The sequence below is a fragment of the Centropristis striata genome, chromosome 21, assembly GCF_030273125.1.
Source record: "Centropristis striata isolate RG_2023a ecotype Rhode Island chromosome 21, C.striata_1.0, whole genome shotgun sequence".
NCBI classification, from domain to species: Eukaryota; Metazoa; Chordata; class Actinopteri; order Perciformes; family Serranidae; genus Centropristis; species Centropristis striata.
The window spans coordinates 14,853,909-14,876,478 of record NC_081537.1 but is presented as its reverse complement, the minus strand read 5'-3'; the positions used below and the strand labels follow the sequence as shown (position 1 = coordinate 14,876,478).

Sequence of the window (22,570 nt, the reverse complement as noted above, 5' to 3'; positions counted from 1 at the left end):
CCTCCTGTCCAGTGAGCAGTCTGTCCTCTACAGGCTGTGTCCTTGTCCACCTGTGTCACTCCGCGCCGGGACTCATGTGATCTGACTGACAATTGCGGTCTGTCTGCCTGGTGCTATCTTATAATCCTGCTTTACAAGAGCCTCTCCTAGTTGCTAAAAATACAGATAAGGTAACAGCAGGGGTAAAGGGATGATATGAGACAAAAACAGGATGTAACATTTGTTGTTCAATGTGGAAACCAACATGAGACACTGTTCACCATTTTTATTTCAGATTTTTGGCAAATACTGAACAGAAGACCACATTTTTAAGATGTATGCTCCTTGTACATAAAAGTGGCCTTGTATACGAGATGTTGTCAAGTTTATGCTGGTAATATCTATAGGTTAACAGTTACGTTGTGTTTGTTAACCAAAACCTTAAAAAAAAAATCCAGTGCTGATACATTGAAGTGCATCATTACAGGCTTTACTTTAGATGTCTGCAGGAATCATACATGGACGTGATTTGACACATTTTTAGAAATGGCAAGGATGTTTAAAAAACAAGCTTTCAGTGTTCAACGTCATTTTGTTGTACATTCTTTGAATGTCTTTAATAATTAGGGGTTTCATTAAGTTTATAATTACTATGCAAGTGTTTTCATCTTGTCCTTCATTTGCATCAGTAGTAATTGCTAGCATTTTATGTCTACTGGCTTTTGTCTTGCTCAACTTGTTGATATGTACACATTCTTTATATATATCAAATTCCTGTCCTTTTGCTCTTTACCAGGGCACAACAATGTGAAAAAAAATCAAACCCAATAGGGGCAGTCTGAGGAATCTGTTTCAAACCATCAAAATATAATCACTTTCCATAGAACAGAAGAATAACATTACTTCGTTTTTAGCCATTAAAGACGCTTTTGAAAATTCTTTATGCTTTTGTTACAGATAGTTTGATATTCCTGAAGAAAAATACTATTTAATATAACATTATGCACTTAGCAATCAAAATATAACCACACAATAGTCATATCTGTAAGCACATTATTAAAGAACCATACCCCGTCACATTTTGTAAATCATACTGTAGCTACGCCGGATAATGCTGAGAGGCCTCAGTCACCAAATACTAACATAGACTCTCAAAAACATTACAGACAATATGTTACAAGCTAACGGCAGCATACTGTAATAGAGTGTACACTTTTCACATGTTTCATATGTACAAAATGTTCTTTTAGAGGTGATGTGATAAAACCACCAACCACCATAACAATCAAATAAATCTACAAAACTGATCTATAGCTAGTACTGGACATGTATTAGAGGAAATTGTTACTTTCTCCTTGCTGATATGTCTTTGTCCTTTGAGGATATTCTGACAAAATGTAATGAGATGAAAATGTTTTATGAATCATATTCCACACAGTGTATCGATGAGTTATGTTTGATGTCCCAGGTGACACATTATAGATCAGCACTTGTACTGTATATATCAACACTTAGTTTTCCTTTTGTTGGACTAAAGCAAGTTTATTGGCTGGACAAATCAAAGCACAGGTATGCAGAGAGTGATCCACTTTATCCCCAAAACACTGTTCAGCACATTGGCAGTCCATTCAATCAAATGTGCACTGATTGAAACACATTTCAATGAAGTGAATTTATTCACGTGCTTATCAGATCGCAGGGTTTAACTCCCCAAAAAAACAAAAAGTGTTCCTCGGCGTGAATCTGATTCTTGAAGTCACCAAATTGCCCCCACAAGGCATGGAAGGCAAATGAGCTGATATCTTAGCAAGAGCTTCAGCGAGCCTATTTTCAGCAACAGTCAACATGGAGTCCTCAGATATAATCCGCTGTTGTCTTTCTGTGCTGTGTTTTCTCATTTCCATCTCAACAAAAATGCAGGTGTCACACTTGGCAAATGTCAAAATCAAAATTAGGTGAATCACTTCTTGGGTGTTGATCCATAGTCCTCAGATCCTACAAATGCTGGAAAGCTTCAAGACGTAATACTATTGCTGTTAAAGCAAAGGCGAGTGCGAGAAGCATGTGTGAGGGATGTAAGCAGGTTAGTTCAGCTGCTGAGCTTCTAGCAATGGCGTTTGAGTCACGAGACTCATCCAGTTGATGGTTCTGAGGGAAAAGACCATAGTTTTTTGTTACATTGAGTGGAAAGATGACAAAACAATATTTTAAACATGAATCTTAGATTTAAAGGATCATAAAATGTGCAGTTTGTATAACTACAATAATAGGACATGTTCTGATACATATGGCATTGAAAGTCTTGTCAGAAATGTTTTATTCTTTTATTTAAACTGCACATTTTCAGTTTGTGTATATAAAAAAAAAATCACCCAACCCTAACTCGGTCTTTATATTACCTGATTTTTTTGTAACTTTTAAATATCAACACACTCTCCTCACAAATCTGTTGTTCGGGCTCTAATTGAAACCTTAAATGGAATAGACCAACTCAAACAATTCTTACCACACATTGAGCATTATCCACCGTTAGATTTGACATCAGTTTTTGTGCCTGGAAGAAAGAAAATGACAAGAGGAGAGCATTAAGAGAAACGTTAACTTTTTATTGTATGTTTGCCTGTTGGATGGAATATACAGCACACATTATCATTCATTTAACCAGTCTCAGTGTAGTGGAGTAGAGAAATTGTCTTTGCCCTTCCTTTAGCCACACCTCAACTTCCAGACAAAGTATTCAAAGTAAAACAAGGTCAAGCAAAATCATGACTGCATCGAGCTGAGCTCCCACTGCCCTCGTTGTGCAGCAAAATACACAACAATGAGATTTATGATAATACTTTCAGTGCTCACCAATTCCCATTCTTTAGACCTACATGGACCTCTTTGTATAATCATCCTCCTTGAGCAAGATGTGTGATTCGACTGTGTGTTTGTAAAAGTTTGTCTGCGTGAGATCCTCTGTTTGTGTCAGCTCAAGGTTATGACAGTTTAATACATTAAAACTTTTCTCAGACTGCAAACCTTTTTCAGCCACACACACATTTGAACACACACAAACAAATACACACTCACAGATACAGAGATGGAGTACAGAAAATGATAAAGTGACTCTATGGTGGTTTGGGAACATAATAAACACTCCACGCGTTGGTTCTTAAGTAGAAAGAATTCTGTGAACCAGGATTGTGGAGAAGAGTGATTAATTGCTCTATAGGAGGTCTTTCCTCCTGGAGGATGATTTTACTGGTGATAAATCATATTATCGCTATTAAAAGCCAATATGATACATTGTCTCCTTTAAAGTATGTGATATCATCTCATTTAAAAATATAGCCCCATAGTATTTATCAGAAGAGGATAGCAGAGGTCTAAAGTGTGTTGGTGAAGCCAAACAGTTCCACAGGAGCTGCAGTACCTATAAGCACATTCAAGCAAGACATTCATTCTATTATGTTAAATGTCAAAATCAGCACATTAAATTCATTTTCTACAATTGAATAGTGCATACTAAACTGCGATTAACATAATGTTATGTTTGTTTATATGTGGACTATTGGAGCCACGAGTCTCTGACAGGCTGTGCGCAATTTACTATTGAGCCGAGGCTGCTGACATCAAAGAGATCAATTTCTGTCCTAGGAGGAGGGATGATGTGCACGGTGCATGCTGTGTTTGTTTACTAGAAAGTTCATGCGTTTTGGGTGTGATGAGACTAGACTAGAGCCTTGCCAATATATCGATTAATGGCCAATGCTGGCATTGTGTCTGTGTCTGGTCCGGTGTTTGGCTTAACCCATTGAGGCCTGAAACGCCTATAAAACCTCTGGGCGATTTTAAAATAAGCCCCTAAAACCTGAAGTTTTTCTGGAAATTCAACAGAAGTGTCAACGCTTCTACTCAATAATAGATTTTTCAGCCTCTGTAGCAGATAGAAATGAAATTCAAAAGTTCAAAAATTCAAAGTATTTGAGAGCTTATACAAATACTACAAAACGATGTATCCGCTTTCCAGGCTTCAATGGGTTAATATCAAACCGGTTTGAATTTTTTACACTGGCCCAACTTACGGTCTACAGTGAAAAAACTATAGCTACCTATTGTAAAGGACATAACAATTTAAATTTATTAGTGAGCCGTTTTGGAGGTTTTCATTATATCTTCCTCAGCTGATGGATGTTGCCAAAATGTTGTTAAAATATCATTCTTTTCTGATTTTACGGTTTCCTACTTTGTAAAGCTTGAAGTTTTGTTGAGTCACTGTCAGAGCTACTGTCTGAGTTTATTCGCAGTTATGCTTGAATGCATTATTTTGAATTAGTGTGGCAGTCAATCAGCACTGAAGTTTATTTTTCTTTAACCATGGACAGCTATAGCTTTTACAAAGCTAACAGGAATTTAAGTAAACATAAACCTCAGTCTGGGGAACAAAAAATGTGTTACATCTCTACAATGACACCGTGTCCCTGCGCACACAGACGCAGACACACTACCCCTGTGGGCCATTTCTGATGTTACTGTGGCAACCAATTAGCTTTGACATGACAGCTTTGGAAACTCTGACTCCACACTGACGTCTCATCTTTCTGCCCAGGAGGGGGGATTCTGTGCATGCCATCATAAAACCATCCCTGATGCATCAAGGTGACAGAGCCAGACGTCTGACACTCAGACAGGAGCTCTGAATAGATCTCTACCTGGTATTTAGGTCTCAATTTAGATTCAGGCACTTTCTCTCAGAAGTTTTGAGAGGTTTTTTAAAGCATTTCCAAATTTACAAGGACCAAAAAGCCTTTAATCACAACATTTGTTGTGGGGTGAGAGAATGAAATGTTTGTTCTTTTATTTTCTCTTAAAAACGGCAGTGTTTCCTTTTAGAATTAACAAGCGGCACAGCCACTAACTGCAATAACAATACTGCATTTAGATATGGGGTTATATTGATTATTGAAAGTAATTACATTGCAATGTAGCTGTACCCTTTTGTTTCAGCAGGAAAAACTTGAAAGACAGAGACATTATTTTATGTACAGCCCTGTTATGTATCAAATAGGAACATTTAAAATCAAGACAGTAGTCCAAATCAGTTTTTTGTGCCGTGTGCGAATCCTTCCTGTACTTTACTTTTTCTCTGACTATCGCACAAGAGAAGAAGAAAAACAAAGGACAGTTCTTTAAGGCTCAACTCTTGTGAAGTACTTTTTTGTTAATGGGATCAGTTTAGATATAAGCTGGCTGACCTGTCAGAATCAAATTGGGTAGCTAACACTGAACTGTTGATATTGTCTGTAAGCATATAGAAACCAGAAGTGTATTTGGAGAGCACATACCTTCACCAGCCTATTGTACATTTAAACACAGAAATTCTACGTTTTCAACACTATTAAAAAAATCACCTGAAGTGTCCCACAGATGTGAAATGCGTCATCACCAAGATCCAGTTTGGTCATGTCTGTCAGTGAATCCAGTGCGTTATTGGTTCGGTCTTTTCCCCTCCGAGTGATGCTAGGCTCTAGCATAGTAGGTTGAATTGGGGGTTGAGGTTGCCAAACTCCAACATCAGTGCCGTTGCCAAATGCCTGGATGGCATTACCTGCAAGAATGTATTGTATTAATTACTGAAAATCTATGTATTACTAGACAGTAAGTAAATGGAATGTGACAGGGAAAGTAAGACAATACTGCACTGATATATGAGAAATATGCATCCATTACTTCTATTCGATTGTAGAATTTTATAATTACATATAATGAGCTTTATCCACTAGAATGCCCCCTGAGCCTCTTTTAATAATATAGTCTACACATCTAATAAGTTAGCAAATGTCTTCTGTCCTTGCCTTGGAAATAAGTGCAAGTGGCATGACCCAAAACATTTTGTGCATGTCAAACTAAAAGCTGCTTATAATTGATACTTTAGATAATTGTGTAGGAAAGGAAATTACTTGACCTTTCTCAAGAGCCTTTTTTAAAAAGCAACGTGTGCCTCTAATAGCTATGATTCACAAAAATGAACTTCTTAACAGTCTGAAATAGGAAAACTTCTGAAATAATTTATGTAATGCCATTTTCTCATCATCAATTTGACATTTAATCAAATATACCTTTTCATGAGAAAAATAAAAAGTGGGCAAAGACTCCTTTTCGTATTTTGTGGTCTTAAAAATAGTAGGAAATGATTGGGCTAGTGTTATCAAAGCAATTTAGGAAATTGCCATTCCATGAAAATTGCTCCTGACTTGAAGTTTGAATATGGAAATGCCATTGAATGCCACTCGAAAAAACAAAATAAATACTCAAGAGATTTTTGCGACAGTCAAAGTAACAGAAATTGTATTTAAGAAGACTATCACATACTATTCCAGTTTCAAGTCCTTGTCTCACTATCTATATTTTAAAAGTCCAAATTAATACAAATTCAATCCAGCCATATGAATGGTGCACAACTGGAAGGTTTGAGGACTCACGTAGGCATCGATTGTTGGTGAAAAACTCAGCAAATCTATCACAGTCTGGTTTGCTGTTCCCGCTGCTGCCACAGTCACACCACGGTGACAGGCTAATGCCAAGTGATCGCACATAATTGGGTGTCATCACTGTACCTGAAGTACAAAAGAGAATAATTCTTAGTCATTGCAACTGTAGCGGCATTATCAAAGTTGAAACCCACTGTAACTCTTTTGGTTTCACACAGACATTTGTCAACGAGAGCTTATTCAATTTCATACTTACAAATTCAACAGAATTGTCTTTGTACAGCTGTGTTATGATGCATGACTATAATTCTATTTCACAAAGGCAGAAGGGGTGGTACCCATCAACTTTATCCTTTGCCTCGACACTAACACCTGCTGCATCATGATTACAAGCCTGACTGACTTGTACAGTTTCCCCATTATTATGTGGCATGACCTGTTCAACAACATGCACTTTATTCAAAGATGGCACAACTGCAGCTCTGTACTGTATTGTTAAGTGTTTTCATGGCTGCTTTTGCTTATCTCCTTGTGGTTCATGGACAGAAACCACTTTTGGCTATTTGTCATCTTGATGTAACTGAGTAAAACTGTTGCCTTTTTTCATAGGAAGCATGGGGTCGAGTAGACTCATACTAATAGCTGTGTAAATAAATACCAATTTCTGTGTGCAGAGACAGAGATGAGTGGTTAAACCAGGGGGGCCCATTAGAGGGTATAACCTGTGTGAAGCAGAATATGAATGGTGTGGATTAAAATGTCTGCCTGTTGAGTTTGCAATTGGCCCGGCGTTTAAATCTCATTACTAAAACCCAACATGTTTTCTTTTACATAATGGAACCTGCTAGAAGAAAGACTGAACAAAATGAAAAAAAAAACACTTATTCTGCTTTGTGCTTTAATGAACTGTGCCATCATGTAGACCCTATAGGTTTGCAATTCATCAACTGTGATCTCAGCTCTCTGCCTGCCTCGTTGATCTTGCACCTTAATTTCCACTATGGAGAATAAATTAAGATAAATTATTTGGCTTGCTATCTGTAAATGAAGTTATATACCGCTTTCCTGTTGCTACACATGTCTACAAAGAAGCAGCACTTGTACATCAATGTAATCTGAAAATAAAACATCAGTGTCGTCTGTGTTGACACAGTTTTAGACACTTGGAGGTAAATGTTGATTGCCAAATGCCATGGCTATAAATTAATGACACACCAGCGTTTAGACTGGTTCCCTATAAACCTCACTTTCACTATGCAATTCTCTCTTCTACCTGGTAAGAGCTCTCAGGAAAATTCAGATGGTGGAACAACTGGAGTAACTGTGGAAACTTTAAACGGTTAAAAGAAAAAGAAAAGGGAAGAAAGCAAAGAGGGACAGTGATAGAAGCTGAGGTAAAACAAGAGTGAACCTCAGACGGGCATTAACTCGATAGAGAAAGCTCCAAGACTCTTGCAGCATGTTCATCTGAATAGATTTCACAGTTTGTTGAGCAACAGCACAGCTACAAAGAAAATCTTAAGAAATACCATCAGTAGTCCAGCTTTCAGTCCAGATACCAGTCGGGCTTTATAATTTATCTCACAAATTGTGAAGTCAAATTTAAAATGCTTCAGAGAACTTACCAATAAGACCTGAGTAAGACAGCAGACAATCAGCATAACTCTCTCTCAGACAGCCAGATATAGAGTGAGCTTCAGGCTGACAATTGCTGATGAAGTCTGCCAGCCTTGACCTAAAAACAATAGAGATACAAATTATGCATGCTAATTTCCTGATGCTATCAAGCTTATACTAGGCTAAGTGCTCTGTCACATTCATAAGTAACGGTTCAATAATTTACAGTAGTAAAAAAATAAAGCAGGATGAAGTCTATCAAGGATCTCTTACCTGCAGATGTAGTTGGTCTTACATGTGTTCTGAAGAGACAGACAGTTCGGTTTGTCTTTATCCTCATAGGAGCAGATGGGTACAATTGTTTGTCGTCGTCGTTCTGCACATGCTGTCTGATCCCCCGCTGGACAGGAGCAAAACAGCATCCCATAGCTGTATTTAGTTGGAACCTTTATTTTGGAAAGAAAAGCAAAAAAGCTGTCATTTGATACCTCTGCAAAACTGTACTGTCCTTGTCGTCTTAAAAAAGACAACACATTAAATTTGCAATGCAACTTCCATCTGTAGCTGAGTAAGTTAATCTATCCAGTTTATTAATAGCTTGTAGTTTAATAGTAACAGATTGTGAACATACACTGTAATAAATTATTCTGTAGTTATTTCATTTTACTTAATATATTTGATCAAATGAATTAAATATAAATGTGTCCTTGATTTTGAGGCAGTTGTTTAAGTAACTTTAATATAAAAATGTTTGAGATAGAATCTACTTATTTTGATCATATTAAATATAATCTTTATGTGTATGTAATTCTAAATCGAGAATTTTGAATGAATCCAACAATAGAATTAGTCCGTTTTTAATTGACAGGCACTTCCTGTTAAGTTGTTACTAACTCAACTTGTAACGTAGTTAGATTTAATTATTAATATTGCGTGCAATCTGTTGCCTCAATTTTATTGAGTAGCTATTGTTTATCTTTTTTTTTTTCAGTGTAGAGACATAGAACGTTTGGTTTTTCATGGAGTTAAGCCTTGTAATAAGTAACTTAGACTTTTACAGAGAGATTGGAAAGACATCTTGCATTAAAAATAGTATTTTTCCTTTGACATTTGACATCTGCCTTGGATGTTGATTTGAGCAGCAACTACACAATCAAACACACACACACACACACACACACACACAAAGAAAATGTGCAAATAGTTCTCAGAATTTCCATACTAAATTACCTTGTCAAAGAACTGTCGTAGGGCCTTGTGGCATTTGCGCTTGTTGCAGACCTCAGAGGCAGACACCCTGCTAGTACAGGGGTTGATGTATGCTGAGCGGTATTTCTTACATGTATCATTCAGGTTACAGGCCTTGGCAGCATTCAGGCAGTTGTTCTCCTTTGTAGATGCAGGCTCGACTAAGAGAGAGGAGGAAATGTAGGAATTATTGCACAGATTACATTGTTGTTTCTGTATCATAAATGTTCAGTACGTCAAAAGAACATAGGTGTAAAATCAGATGAGAAGATGCAGTGTAGCTAGGGAATGGATATTTAGTTGAAGTGAGAAAAAGAAAGAAAAGACATTATGTGCAATGCAAGTGCAATTTATTAAAGATATATTACACTCACAATCCTCATCTCCACCATCATTTACAGTTCCCTTACCTTTTACCTTTGTCTATGACAGGGCATCTGAGAAATTGTACTCATCTGCATCTCCATGTCTATCCTAAGCTATTAACTCATACATTGGAAAAAACAATATTATGTAGGTCAAATGTATTACACTGTTTTAATATTGACATGAATGATTCAGACAAGGGGAAGTGACTATTCATCTCAGAGTCATAGCCAGAACAAAGCTTTACACCATGTCCAAAAGTTGTTACCTAGATCTGTGTTTTAAGAAGTTTGTCACGGTTTTATACTAGATTTGCATCATTTACTTCACGCCTGTTTGAAATTGAAAAAGAGCAAGAGCTGTAAGCCTGGTTGAACCCAGTCATGCTTGTATTTGCAAACACATTATATAAATATAGAAATCTTTTACAGGGTTTCATTATGAAATATTGCACCAATTTGTTGCTCCAGTTGCTCCATTTGTTGCAAGTGCTTTGGTACACGTTTGGACTGAAATTCTCTGGCTGAATGTTGTACTTCAGGTTGTTATCAGATCTCCCTCGCAGACCTCATTAGCTGTGGCATTTATGATCAGACCACTGTTTGAGCAACAGAATGCCACATTTAAACCACACTGACCTCTCTGAATAAGACAAAAGCCCAAACCCTTGATATTCAGAGCATTTCCAAAAATCACACTGCCCATATCAGTATATCCTATTGTTTATGTTTGTGTGACTTCTGCTGTTTTTCCTGTCATATCTTATAAATAATTCAAGGGTGATTTTGTTTTTCTCAGTCTTACAGAAAACACAGAAATGTACGCCTTGAAAATACCTAAACACCTGCCCAGACACAGTGCATTTTCCCAGCTTTGAGTTAACCGTAAACCGAGTCACCCATTTTTGCTTCCGTTCCAGTATGCATGTCCTTCCATCACAGCACAGCAAAAACACTCTATGTCCAACATAATGACTCTCACATCTCATTTTTCTTATTTGTTGGTATAAAGTCCTTCCTGCTTGACTGAGTTCTGCACAGCAACACAAACTGTATCCTCAGCCTCGACATGGAAGAATGGATTCTGTAATTCTGCCTTTTGAGGTGGAATTGAAGCTCACTGCACTCTTTCATGCATCACAGATTGAGCAATGATTAAATCTGAATACATTCTTGAACCTTAGGTTAATCGCATATTACAAAACCCATTACTTACATCTGACAAGTGCCTAGAGATGTGGCTGTGATCCTTTAGTGGCTGTTTGTAGCTCTTGGGCCATAGGTGTGACAGTTCTACTTCAATTACAGTTACCAAGAGCGCTTACTTTTGTTGTATCAAAAACACACACAAAAAAAAGTCCTTACTCTTTGATTAAAACGTGTGTGTGTGTTTGTGTGTGTGTGTGTGTGTGTGTGTGTGTGTGTGTGTGTGTGTGTGTGTGTGTATAGCAGACAAGCTAAGTGTGAGTAAGAAGGTTGAAACTGTAGGTCACAGTGTGACTATAGACGCAGCACCCCGCGGCAGGGAAAAACCTTTTCTATCAAGAGCATTTTTGCACTTATTGAAAAACTAATTTTGGGGTCCGATTTTTTTCTTCCAGGAGTTCTATCCATGTTTCATTGTCTCCAAGACCACATTAAATAATCAGAATATTGTTGATATATTAAAGTTCAACCATTATTAGCCAAATCTTCCACACGAGGCAACATCACCTCACTTATCAGATATATTATTCTTTCGCTTCACAATTAAGTTATTAAACAATGGCAACGAGTCATATGAACAAGGCTTTGTTGAATATTGTTATTAGTTTTCTGTGCTTTGTTCTGTGCTGCTTACCCTATGATTGTGATCTTTAATAAAGAATGTCTATCTGTTTCTATAATCCTATTTCTATCTTAATTTATCTTCTTGTTTCTCTACAAAATGCAACTGGAAATACCTTCTTTAAAGTGATACTAAGAAAAAGCTAATCAATTACAAAAAGCGATTTGTGAATACATTCAGTATACATTCATTAATTCAGTTAAAGGATTTTCTTGTATCATTGACATATTGACCTTGCAGTGCATACCAAGAACTGCAAACCTATATGTCCACCAAAAATATAACATATCCTGTTCATAGACCTACAGGCTCAAGAAAAAACAAATCTCACTAAGCCTTCTTCAGTTGCACCCCCTGAGCAAGACCACCATGTTGCTATTGAGGTAGAGCAAATAACAAGCTGGTGTAGTAAAATCTGGAATCTGACCCTTTGACCTCTAATAGGTTGATACAAAAGACCCTTTAAAAGACCACCAGCCAGGTAGAGTTTCTAATGAATCTCAAAGGTTAATTATGGTGTCCTGGGGGGCTGCTTAGAGAACATAAGAATATGAGACGCAAACATTTCTGTTTTAGCTGCCATGACGTCCAGTGTTGGTAATGCCCTTGATTATGAAAAGCTAGTGAAAGTTTAGCAGTGCACAACATTTTTCATATACAGGTGCATCTCAATACATTAGAATATCATGGACAACTCCATTTCCAGTAGTTCAAGTCAAATAGCCCCAACCAAGTATTGAGTGCATATAGATGAACATACTTTTCAGAGGCCAACATTTCCATATGAAGCATACTTTTTAAAATAGTTTTTTTTGTAATATTCAATTATAATTAAATATATAAATATAAATTATAATCATTATAATTAGAAGAAATTAAATAAATTAAGACATGAAATGGTTCATTCTGTTTGTAAATGAACTATATAATGTGTTATTTCCACCTTTTTGAATTGAATTACTGACATAAATAAACTTTTCTATGATATTCTAATTTATTGAGATGCACCTGTAAAATGACTGAAAACCTTAATCATTGGGCTGAAGCTTGCTCAAATTAGTATGATTATTTACATACTTGACATTCTGTAAGTTAATTACGTTTTTTTCATTAGTCTAAAAAGAAGCTTTGGGGGGGAACAGAGACATACCTGCGCTAATATTTTCGCAATTGCCAGTTGCTGGGCTAATAATGGTCAATTTTAACCTCAGAGTTTAACATTTTGTTAATATCAGCATGCCGAATAACATTTGATCTATTAAATGTCAAAAGCCCATGAACAATATAGACTAAAACCACATGAGGAAACGATGCAAGTGTGAGCCATATTGGTTAAAGAAATGCCAGGACATGGCTGCATGGTTTACAGCATCCAAGCCTCATGCATCAGACTGTGCAACCCCCTTGTTTCTCTTTGCTTGTGTCTATAGATGCAGGCTTAGATGGATTAATCATCTGTTTGCACAGGGCACATGGAATAAAGAGCAGCAACAGAATTTCCTACACTGATGCCACCATTAATAGGGGTAGTGAGGTCAGGAGCAGTAGAGCTGGTTCTTAAACCTCCTTTGGGTTCAATTCCACTGAGTGTAACAGTTCTGGATAATCTGTGCTGGGATGTAAATACTCTCTTTTACAAATGGATCTTATCTTTGTTCCCTCAAAATTCCCTTTCAAAAATATTTTACACAACTATATTGCAGTGGCTCTGAATGCTGTGTAGATTAATGGTTTAAAATCCTCCTTCACAATGTATCACTGCTTTATTTAATCCTTCTAAACCTATCCCTCCACTTAGTGCCCTCTTTGTCATCTCCCATAATGGAAAGAAAACAGCCGTGGTCAGGACACACTTCTTCATGGCACCCTGCCTTCTATCAGGCTTTCTGCCAGCATCACTAAATCCACGCCAGTGTCTCAGTATTTATGACCAGACCCCAAGACCCATTTATTAAGTGCACCCATGTAATTAGCAAAATCTCACTTAGTTCATGACGCACCAGCTATTCCCTTTTTTTTTTTTCATTTAATCCTCTATTCATCCGTTATTCCTTTTAACAGAAGTGCAATACCTTCTGCATTGCTTGTGTCTGCCATATTTAGTATGATTCTGGTAAGATAAGGTTTTTGTTAAAGTTAAGAAGACATATAGGGCTACTGTGACTGCAGGATATTGGAGATAGAATAGGAAGTATGAGCCCAACATGCCATGGTTGCATCTGTTGATGCCGTGTGTGAGTCAGTTATGTGGATGCCCACTTTTTCCTTCTGTTTTTTAGTATCCAATAGGTTCAGAGAGGGCTGGGCGATATGGACCAAAACTCATATCCCTGCATTTTTAGGCAGAATGGTGATAGACAATGTATATTAGTATTTTAAACAAAACGTGCAAAGTGATCAGTTTTAACTCAGTGCCACAAGTAATCATCATCAACCTGTTGTATTTAAAGACTTTATCAAATTCAAAACCTTCCACCCTTTGAAGCAATTAGCTTGCAGCATGTTTAGCAAGCAGCGTCATGTTGCTCTTTATCTGCAATCCGAGATCCGAAATTCCCCCAAATTACTGAATTTTTTTAAGTAACCAGCTCTTGCTCCCTAACCAACAAAATAGAGATTATAAATTAAGGCAACATCAAAATATATTATACATTGGTATTGTCTAAACTACATATGTCTTTCTAAAATATATCGGTATAACTCTTAATACCAATATACCACCCAGCCCTAGGTTCAGACTGACTACAATTTGCATTGTCTTACCATTAGCAATTACCGAATACTATTAATAAAAGGGGACTCCCCCCCCCCCCCCCCCCCCCCCCTTCCTACTTTTTAACATTAGTAGAAAAACATTAACCTGCATATTTATGCACCTGTGTATCAATCTGAGAGATGTAAGTAAAGCCTGAGTCACTGAGAGGATGTGTATGTCACTGTCAATGTATGGGAATGTGTTCAGGATGATTTGCATGTAGATGAGGGTCTCTATGCAGCAGAAATGCATGATTATATGTTTGTGTGCACATATGTGTTTGTGCGTATGAGTGCAGGGTGTGTTTCACTCACATCAAATATTCCATGCCTGACCGAAAACATTATCCTGTCACCCGCAGCCCATAGCATTTTATTTTCTTATCTCAAAGCCATGATTAGCTGTTGCCTGCATCACCCATGGATGCATACCTATTGGAGGATATTATTTGCTCCATGACATTCTTGCCATATGGTCAAATATTATTTTTGATTTGCATGTGTCAAAACACACTTAGCACGTCATTATTTCAAGGCATGTCCCCTTAACACAATGACATTTTTTGCCTTTACACAGTAAACTACTCTGCGAACAAACTCAAAATTGGGCTTGACTTAATATTAATTGTCGATTTTACAAATTGCAATTACTTTTCTTGTTCACGCAGTGACCAACCAATGGCAGCGAGCTATCATACAAGCCTGACCACTGGGAGCAATTTGGGGGTCAGGATCTTTCCCAAAAACGCGTCAGCATTTGCCAAAAAGCTTTCATGTAATGACAAAAATCAAATCTGATTTTCATGACATATATTGATTTTGGGAGTATGGGATTAAAAAATTGGTTCCTGTTTAGAACAGATTACAAATTGTTCAATCCCTCAGACTTGTCTGCCTCGGAGCTTCATTTCACAAAGAGAAATGACAACACTGCTGCTTTTAATGTTTGTAAAATCATTTAAAATAAGGGTGGAAACATCTTTCTACACAACATGGGCTTAAATTCCAGGAATGCCATGTCATTGACTCTAGGTACGAGTGCCACTGCTTATTTGGTTTGGTTCCTAGGTTTTCTGAAACCTAAAATTGATCGATTGACTATGGAATCAATAAGGGAATCAATAAAGAATCTGTCAGAATTGATAATGGCATTAGTAATAACAAAGCCTTATACATTTCCCATCCCTAGTAGCAGAAGGGTTTTTTTGATATTATGATTCAAATTTTAATCATGTTGTACTCTAAAGTCATTAAAGACATTTTCTGTTGCAACATCTGCACACATACAGTATAGTGCAACACTGCTGCAACACTGTAAGTCATATTGGAGGTGGTCATTCAACATTATTACATTTTATTTAGCAAATGTTGGAGTTATCTACACGTTATGCACTGTACAAATATCTCATGTTAATACACCAAAACTATTATGCTTTCTATTATAAATGGACAATACTGTGAAATTCAATATACTTGCTAATAAAAAGGATAAAGTTTCATGCCACTGAATGCTTAAGTTTCAATATTTGATTACACAGCATGTAAGCAAATTTCAAACTTCTTATCCTTGACTTGTGTCTATTATTGTGTTTCAAGCTCCCTCTGGTTAACTCAGTTGGAATAAATTGTGTTATTCTGCGGTCACAGAGGGGCAGCATGAAAACAAAAGAGTGAGTGAAAGGAAATGCCTTCAGATGATTCGCTGATATGGCTGAAAGCAGCCTTGTGTAAAAAGGATCAGCAGATTAAAAGTGTTTCTTCTACTCTGATGTTCATCTGGAGCAGTTTGCTCACATATACACTGTTCACAGGCAGGCCGGGCCAGTGGCAGAGTACAAAGACTACAGAGGATTAATCTGTTGCTTCAGGCAACTAGACCCACTGAATTATTCTGGAGATCCTCGCAATGGAAAATCATCATGCCAAGCTTCATCACTTGTTCACCGACTCGATTCTCTGTAAGACTACTGATGAGCTACAAGCGTAGACTGGGAGGAGCGGGGGGGTTCAACCACTGGGCTCAGTGGTGGGGCCACTATACTTGTGAGATTACCTCTACAAGAGTGGCTGCTTACATTCAACTTGAGGAACTTGCTGAAGGGTTTTTTTTGAAAAACTTCTCAAGTTTCTTACTCTAAAACTAAAAACATATATGGAAGAAATTGTGCTCGAATTCACAATAGTTAGAGCATCATGGGAACATGAGTGACAGGAGTTTATTGAGAGTTGTGTGTCTGCATAAAGATGTAATCATTAAGGCTCTTACATTGACATATTCATGTTCAAATCAGCACTGCAAGTATAGTGATTTCAGCTATTCTTTCATTTTCAAAGGGAAGCATTGAGAACATACTGAAAGGCAGAATGAAATAAAATGGGTTTATGCCCCTGCTCATTCTTATGTAGAGTATGTGCTACTCCAAAGACCCTCTTGGGATGTAATCTGTTCTTATACCACTGGCGTCAGACTTGTTGGTGAAAAGCAGAATCAGTTCATCTTGTCTCCAAAAGGTATCTTTCTTATAATAAGTTGGGAATGGTTATACAAGATATACCCTGCAGCAATATTTTTTTTTTCATAGCTCTTAGTATGGAGTTGCAAAGAAGCTTAACAAAGAAGCTGCAGGTACCTGGCATTGTTTTTAACTCAGTGGAATTTCGTAAAGACTTTTGAGTTTTTGATGACCACAAAAACACCAGCATATTATTATTACAATTCTTTATTATTACTGTTATTATTAATATGATGTGTTGTACAGAAGCTGTTATTCCTTTTGTTGAGGGCAGTTCTGTATTCCCATCATTACCTCAGTCTGAACAAAAGCATTGGGTTACATCTCTGAAAGGCACTTGTTCATTGATTTCTAAATGATGCAGCATTTAATTTCAGCTGTTCCTGGAGACTATATTCCAGCAGTTATTGGCTTGGATGTCACACCTTTCAGTTTGAATTAATAATATTATAAATACATCAGAAGTGAAGATTTCTGCAGAAGCCATAAATGACGAGAAGTGACTTAACGAAGGCGGTACTCAAAACAGAGAGGAGACAAATTGGTAGTCGAGTGGAATATAATTGTGGTGTCTTTTTTTTTTTTTAGTCTTACTAGTGGCATAGTTCTATGGAAAGCCATGTCAGTCTGCTGGCCAGTGAAACCACTTTGGTCTGGACTAAAATATCATTACAACTACAATTTATGTTTTAACTTCACTTCACTGACTTAACATCTTGTGGCAAGTTGACGTTTTGGCTTTTGTTTTAGGTATTAATAAAACAATCGTATACCATCTTAAATTAAAATGATGCATCATTTACATCAGCGTGTTAGCATTGTCATTGTGAACATATTGTCTAACTGCTGTTAGCTTTTAGCTTAAAACATTGATGTGCCGAAGTGCAGCCTCATAGAGCCGCTAGCATGGCTGTAGGCTTGGATGGATACCAACTATGACTCGCCGGTGAATAAAATTTTCATGATTGGTGTGTTACTGAATTAATCATCTTTACTCCAGCTGTATAAAACCGATTTTTTTCGTTTTCTGAATGGAGTTCGGATTGATCAGGGCTATGCTAGGCAGGAGGATCTCAATGTTGATTCGCTTTTGTGGCACAGTTCCTCATGAATTTCTCGCTCACTGAAAAAATTCAACCTGTGAAAATGCAAAAGACATGAATTTTGTGTATTCATATATGCATTGTGTCATTTGCTTAGTCCTTTTGACTTTTTGTTCCTGGATATTTATGTTTTAGTCAAGTCATTTCTATAATATGAGAAAACTTGGCAAAATGTCTACATGTTAAGAAATTACTTAAAATCCAATAAAATCAAAAACAGGACCGGAGGATGGGTAAGAAGTCACAAGAAGTCTGTAGGTAGTTGCATCTGCTAAGTTCATAACCCGCTTGTTTTTATAAAATGTAACTTGTTGAAACCTATTTGGAATAAAAATAGACAAAAAACAAGCAACGAACATTGATTCTCAGCTATTTAGAGTAGTGAGCATCATATCTTAGCAGTTGACCCATGGGATGTTGTATGGGTCATGCTATGTGAGCTCTTGTGCATTATTTTACACCGTGGATTGCCTGAGGGCTGGCTTAGTTGCAGACAGGAATGAGGTCACTTATGGCAAATGGATTCCTGATATCTAACCCATTAAGTGATTTATTTTTCTTAGAGCCTTTGGCTGTTTAAACACTGGTATACATCGAACTGGGTACAGAGCTTCAGCTCAATCTCTATATCTCAGTTGGTGTTGCTCACAATCTTGTACTAGCGATTTCCTGTAACATAATAGCACCCTAATGATAAAAAAGTTAAAAGGGCACGTCTTCCACATTGTAAGTCACTGACTTTGATAGAAGAGCGCATTAGCAGCAGATGCAATTTTTTAATATATATCTTAATCAAGATTAAAACATTTCAAATTTGTTCAGTGGGATCTGTCGTCTCATCTAAGATACATCAAGCAAATGATTCTAGAGTAACTAAATGACATGAAGCCTTATGATCCTTTTTTTTCCTTGGCCTTTAATAATTCCTGTTATGTTTTACTAGTAGTCCCATTATCTGAAAGCCTCATGAATCCTTAACCACTTTTCCAATTCCCGTTTTCTTGTCATTCTTCTTAGTCACGCATTGCTAGACCTATCTCCGCGCTTTTCCAGTACAGGCTAGAAATCCGAATTCCAATAAATTTTTCTTTACCCTCCGTTTGAAATACAGTTAGCCATTATGTCATCGCATGTGGAGCAGAGCCACTTTGATACGCTAAGTGGATTCAATCACAGCAAGAGCCAGACAGAGTGAGGGAGAGCCAGAGAGGTAGAGAGAGAATCAAATGACCATCTTTTCTCTGAAATGGTAGCTGGCCAGTGCAGCAGACGCCCTCCTCCAGCCAGAAAGCCCAACACTAAAGAGCGCCAGAGAGTGCTGCACTTGTCACACACACAGCTCTTGTTCTATCAGTGCCATTGAACGCAGACAGATGGTTAATTGCCCCTCTGTGTATGTGTATGTGAGATCTAAATATGGGCCTGCCTAGGTGTGTGCTCCCAAGTCCACCTGCACTACATTGGCATTTGAGGACATCTATGGCATTCATATTCAACAACAACAACAAACAGCAAACAACATTTCTGTTTTGGTTTCCTTTTTTTATATGTATTTCAGGCATTCAGCACTGCAAGCTCAAACAACAGGCTCTACTTTAAAATGATAATTAATTCAAAACTAGCACATAAATGCTACTTCCAGCATTAGTAATGTGACAGTGGAAAAACATGCAAACCCCTCATCATTGCTTTGAGAGCTGAAATATACTAAATTACTCTGCTTTGTATACCGTGGGTCACAGTGGCAGATAAAAGCTTTTGTGATGGATAATGGGCGTTGAAAGCTGCAGCCTGAAACCAGACAGCAATAGAAAAGAGTGGTTGTCAAATAGTGACAGATTTGCAGTGTTGATGTGGTGACTTAAGCTGGGTTTAAAGGACAACTGACAAGTAATCGCACCATGTATGCAGTGACTTAACTTTGCACAATGTCCAAACTTAAACCTGAGGAATGTCGGCTGTGTAAAAGCAGCATCTTACCCGCTATGATGGGGGCCAGGCGGAAAATATCTGAGAGCCGGCTATTGACTGGTTCATACGGAGAGTACTCCAGCAAATCATTACCTGCAAGGGAAAAATACTGTCAACAATATGAGCTTGAAATTGTGTGTATTTATGTGTAAACACAGTGTGGGTGGATGTTAAATTCCTTCTATTAGGCCTATATGTCAATATGAGTTATTGACTGAGATTGCCTATTTACTGTAATTGATGCGAGTGCTTGTTTTGTATGAGTTTTGTATTGATATGAGTGCTTGTTTTGTAAACATTAGTATGTTGTCATGTAATTACACAATAGAACTTCTGGTGATCCCCTGACATAACGTTCACTTTGTTACAATTACAATTACCTCTATCTAATAAAGGTTTAACAGTAGTTTGGTGAGCAAGTGTACCAGAGCTACAACGATTAGTCGACTGATCGATTAGTTCATTGACAGAATCATTTAATCCTGACATTATTCATGTAAAAATGGCAGAAAATGCTGATTTTAAGCCTCTTTAATATGGTGATTTCCTGCCTTTCTCTATATCATATACAATTGAATATTCTGGTGTTTTGAAATGACAAAACAAGACATTCAAAGACATCACCTTGGACTTTGAGGAGCTTGAATGGAGATTTTTCACATTTGACATTTTATAAACCAGATGATGAATCAATTTATTGAGAAAATAATAATTGTTGCCCTAAAGTACAATTACTCAATTTGACTGATATCCACGAAAAGGAGGAGTAAGTGTTACCAGTGAAACTTTTACTCAACTACTTGACTGAATTACAAATTTGAGGTGCCTGTACTTCTCTTTAGTTTTCCCTTTTAAAGCTACTTCAGACTACATTAAGATTAAAATATTAAACCTTTCACTCCACTGAACTTACTGACCATGCCTGACTTTGCAGACTTTAACCACTATTAGAGCTCCACTGTGAAATACTACATAATACACATTAATGCATCAGTGATAATTACTAAATGGTGTAAAATATTATAGAACAATAACAAGAACAATTCTGCCTGCAATTATGTACTTTCCATACTTAACATTTTCCAATTATATTTCTGCACTCAAGTAGCCAACATTTTAAAATCAGGAATTAATCTTATAAGGGATTTTTTTTTTCTGAATACTTCTCCTGTGAATAAATACTTTTATAGTAGGCTTATGAATCAATCAAATGATAATGACTAGTTCGCTCTGATTCAGTGCCTACCCTGTAAACTCTGAAATATGCTCCAAAAGATCCGGAGACAGTTCTTCTCCTTCTTCATGCCTCTTCTACACCTGCAGTTATTAAGGGTGCTCTGCTTCATGGCATCTATAGCGCTGCGGCACTCGCCCTGCGCCTCGGGACCAGTGACCGCACTGAAGTTGCTCTCCCTGCCCGCCACACACTGCCTCATCGTCCGGTACTTGGTGCTGCAGCTGTACTCCTTCAGACACTGTTCACTGGCCTTTACGCAGTCCAGGCGGCCGGGCCGGCTGGACGAGCTGCCGTCACCCTTCAAGGTGAACACTGAGTCTGGGAGTTACAAGAAGGAAGTCAGACACATTTGTGCGCACGATTTCAACTCATTTGTCGACATTGTTCGAGACACAACAGGCGGGAGTACTTCATTGCATTGTTGCCAAATAACGCACAAACATGCGCTGAGCATTAGACAAACTTTCTGCCTCAACAGAACAGAAACAAACAAATCACATCTGTTTGAATGCCTTATTCCTCCCTGTCACTTTTTCCTGCGTGTGAGTTGAACTGTAAAAGAAACAGGTGCAGTTTTAAAACAGCCTAAACATATAAATTCAACAGATGAGTGCGTCACTTACCCGGGAAGGACAGTATAATGACAAAAGCTGTTAAAATCATTGCGCTTTCGGAGACTTCCGTCACGTTTAAAAGTGGTGGCGTTTCGGGGATTAGAATGAACTTGTCACACAGATCCGCTGCACATCATGTGAGTTCAGGTGGTGATGCATCCTGGAGATCCAACAGTGAAAATCCAAACTCCCGACCTGAGTCCAGCAGCTACAACCACATAGTTCAAACCTGACGGAGTTTTGGACGATTGAAACAAACAAGTGAGAGACAGAGAGACGCACTGATTGCAGACCATTTCCACTTCTCTACTCTGCTCCCATCAACCCCTCTATTCGTCCGCTGCTCTGTGTGTTTGATCCGACACCGGAGCGTTGGAGGACAAAAGTTTACAGCCGCGAGTCGGGCACCAATCAGTCCAAGTTAATTAAGGAATTAATTAAACTTTAATTGTCCATCACTGCCCTGAACGCATTGTTTAAATCATACATCCTCAAAATCTGGAAAACAAAAAAATCCATTCCGTTTCTCAGGTGCAAAGGCACAACAACCCCGTTTGATCCGGACTGTCCTCCACTCTGATGACAAACTGAGCAGCTCTGGATGCGACGCGTGAGGGCGTGACGTCATGCGGCTATGCGCACGATAACCTTAATAAACCCATTAACGGCATGAGACTGCTAAGACAGTCAAAACAAATTGATGGCCAGCGGCGGGCAGGTTACATCTGTAAGAGTGTTCAGCTGGATCGACTTCACTTATTAACTCTGTGCTAAATCAACATTTATAATAGCTCATTATATATTTATGTTACCTGCAGGCCTGCACAACATGAGAACCTAACAAATTGAAAGTTCCTATTGAACA

General features: G+C 37.7%; 1 protein-coding gene across 1 annotated transcript; it reads right to left on the bottom strand.

The window, feature by feature from the left end:
- Nucleotides 1-250: 250 nt before the first annotated feature.
- Nucleotides 251-22,251, bottom strand: gfra1b (gdnf family receptor alpha 1b). Its single transcript, XM_059324122.1, has 10 exons — nt 21,715-22,251; nt 21,101-21,409; nt 19,864-19,947; nt 9,303-9,481; nt 8,346-8,518; nt 8,081-8,190; nt 6,447-6,581; nt 5,376-5,572; nt 2,486-2,533; nt 251-2,127 (listed from the first exon to the last, which is right to left on the bottom strand). Exons 1-10 carry the CDS (start codon nt 21,752-21,754, stop codon nt 1,975-1,977), a joined length of 1,428 nt encoding a protein of 475 aa, XP_059180105.1. The 5' UTR covers nt 21,755-22,251; the 3' UTR covers nt 251-1,974.
- Nucleotides 22,252-22,570: the final 319 nt, after the last annotated feature.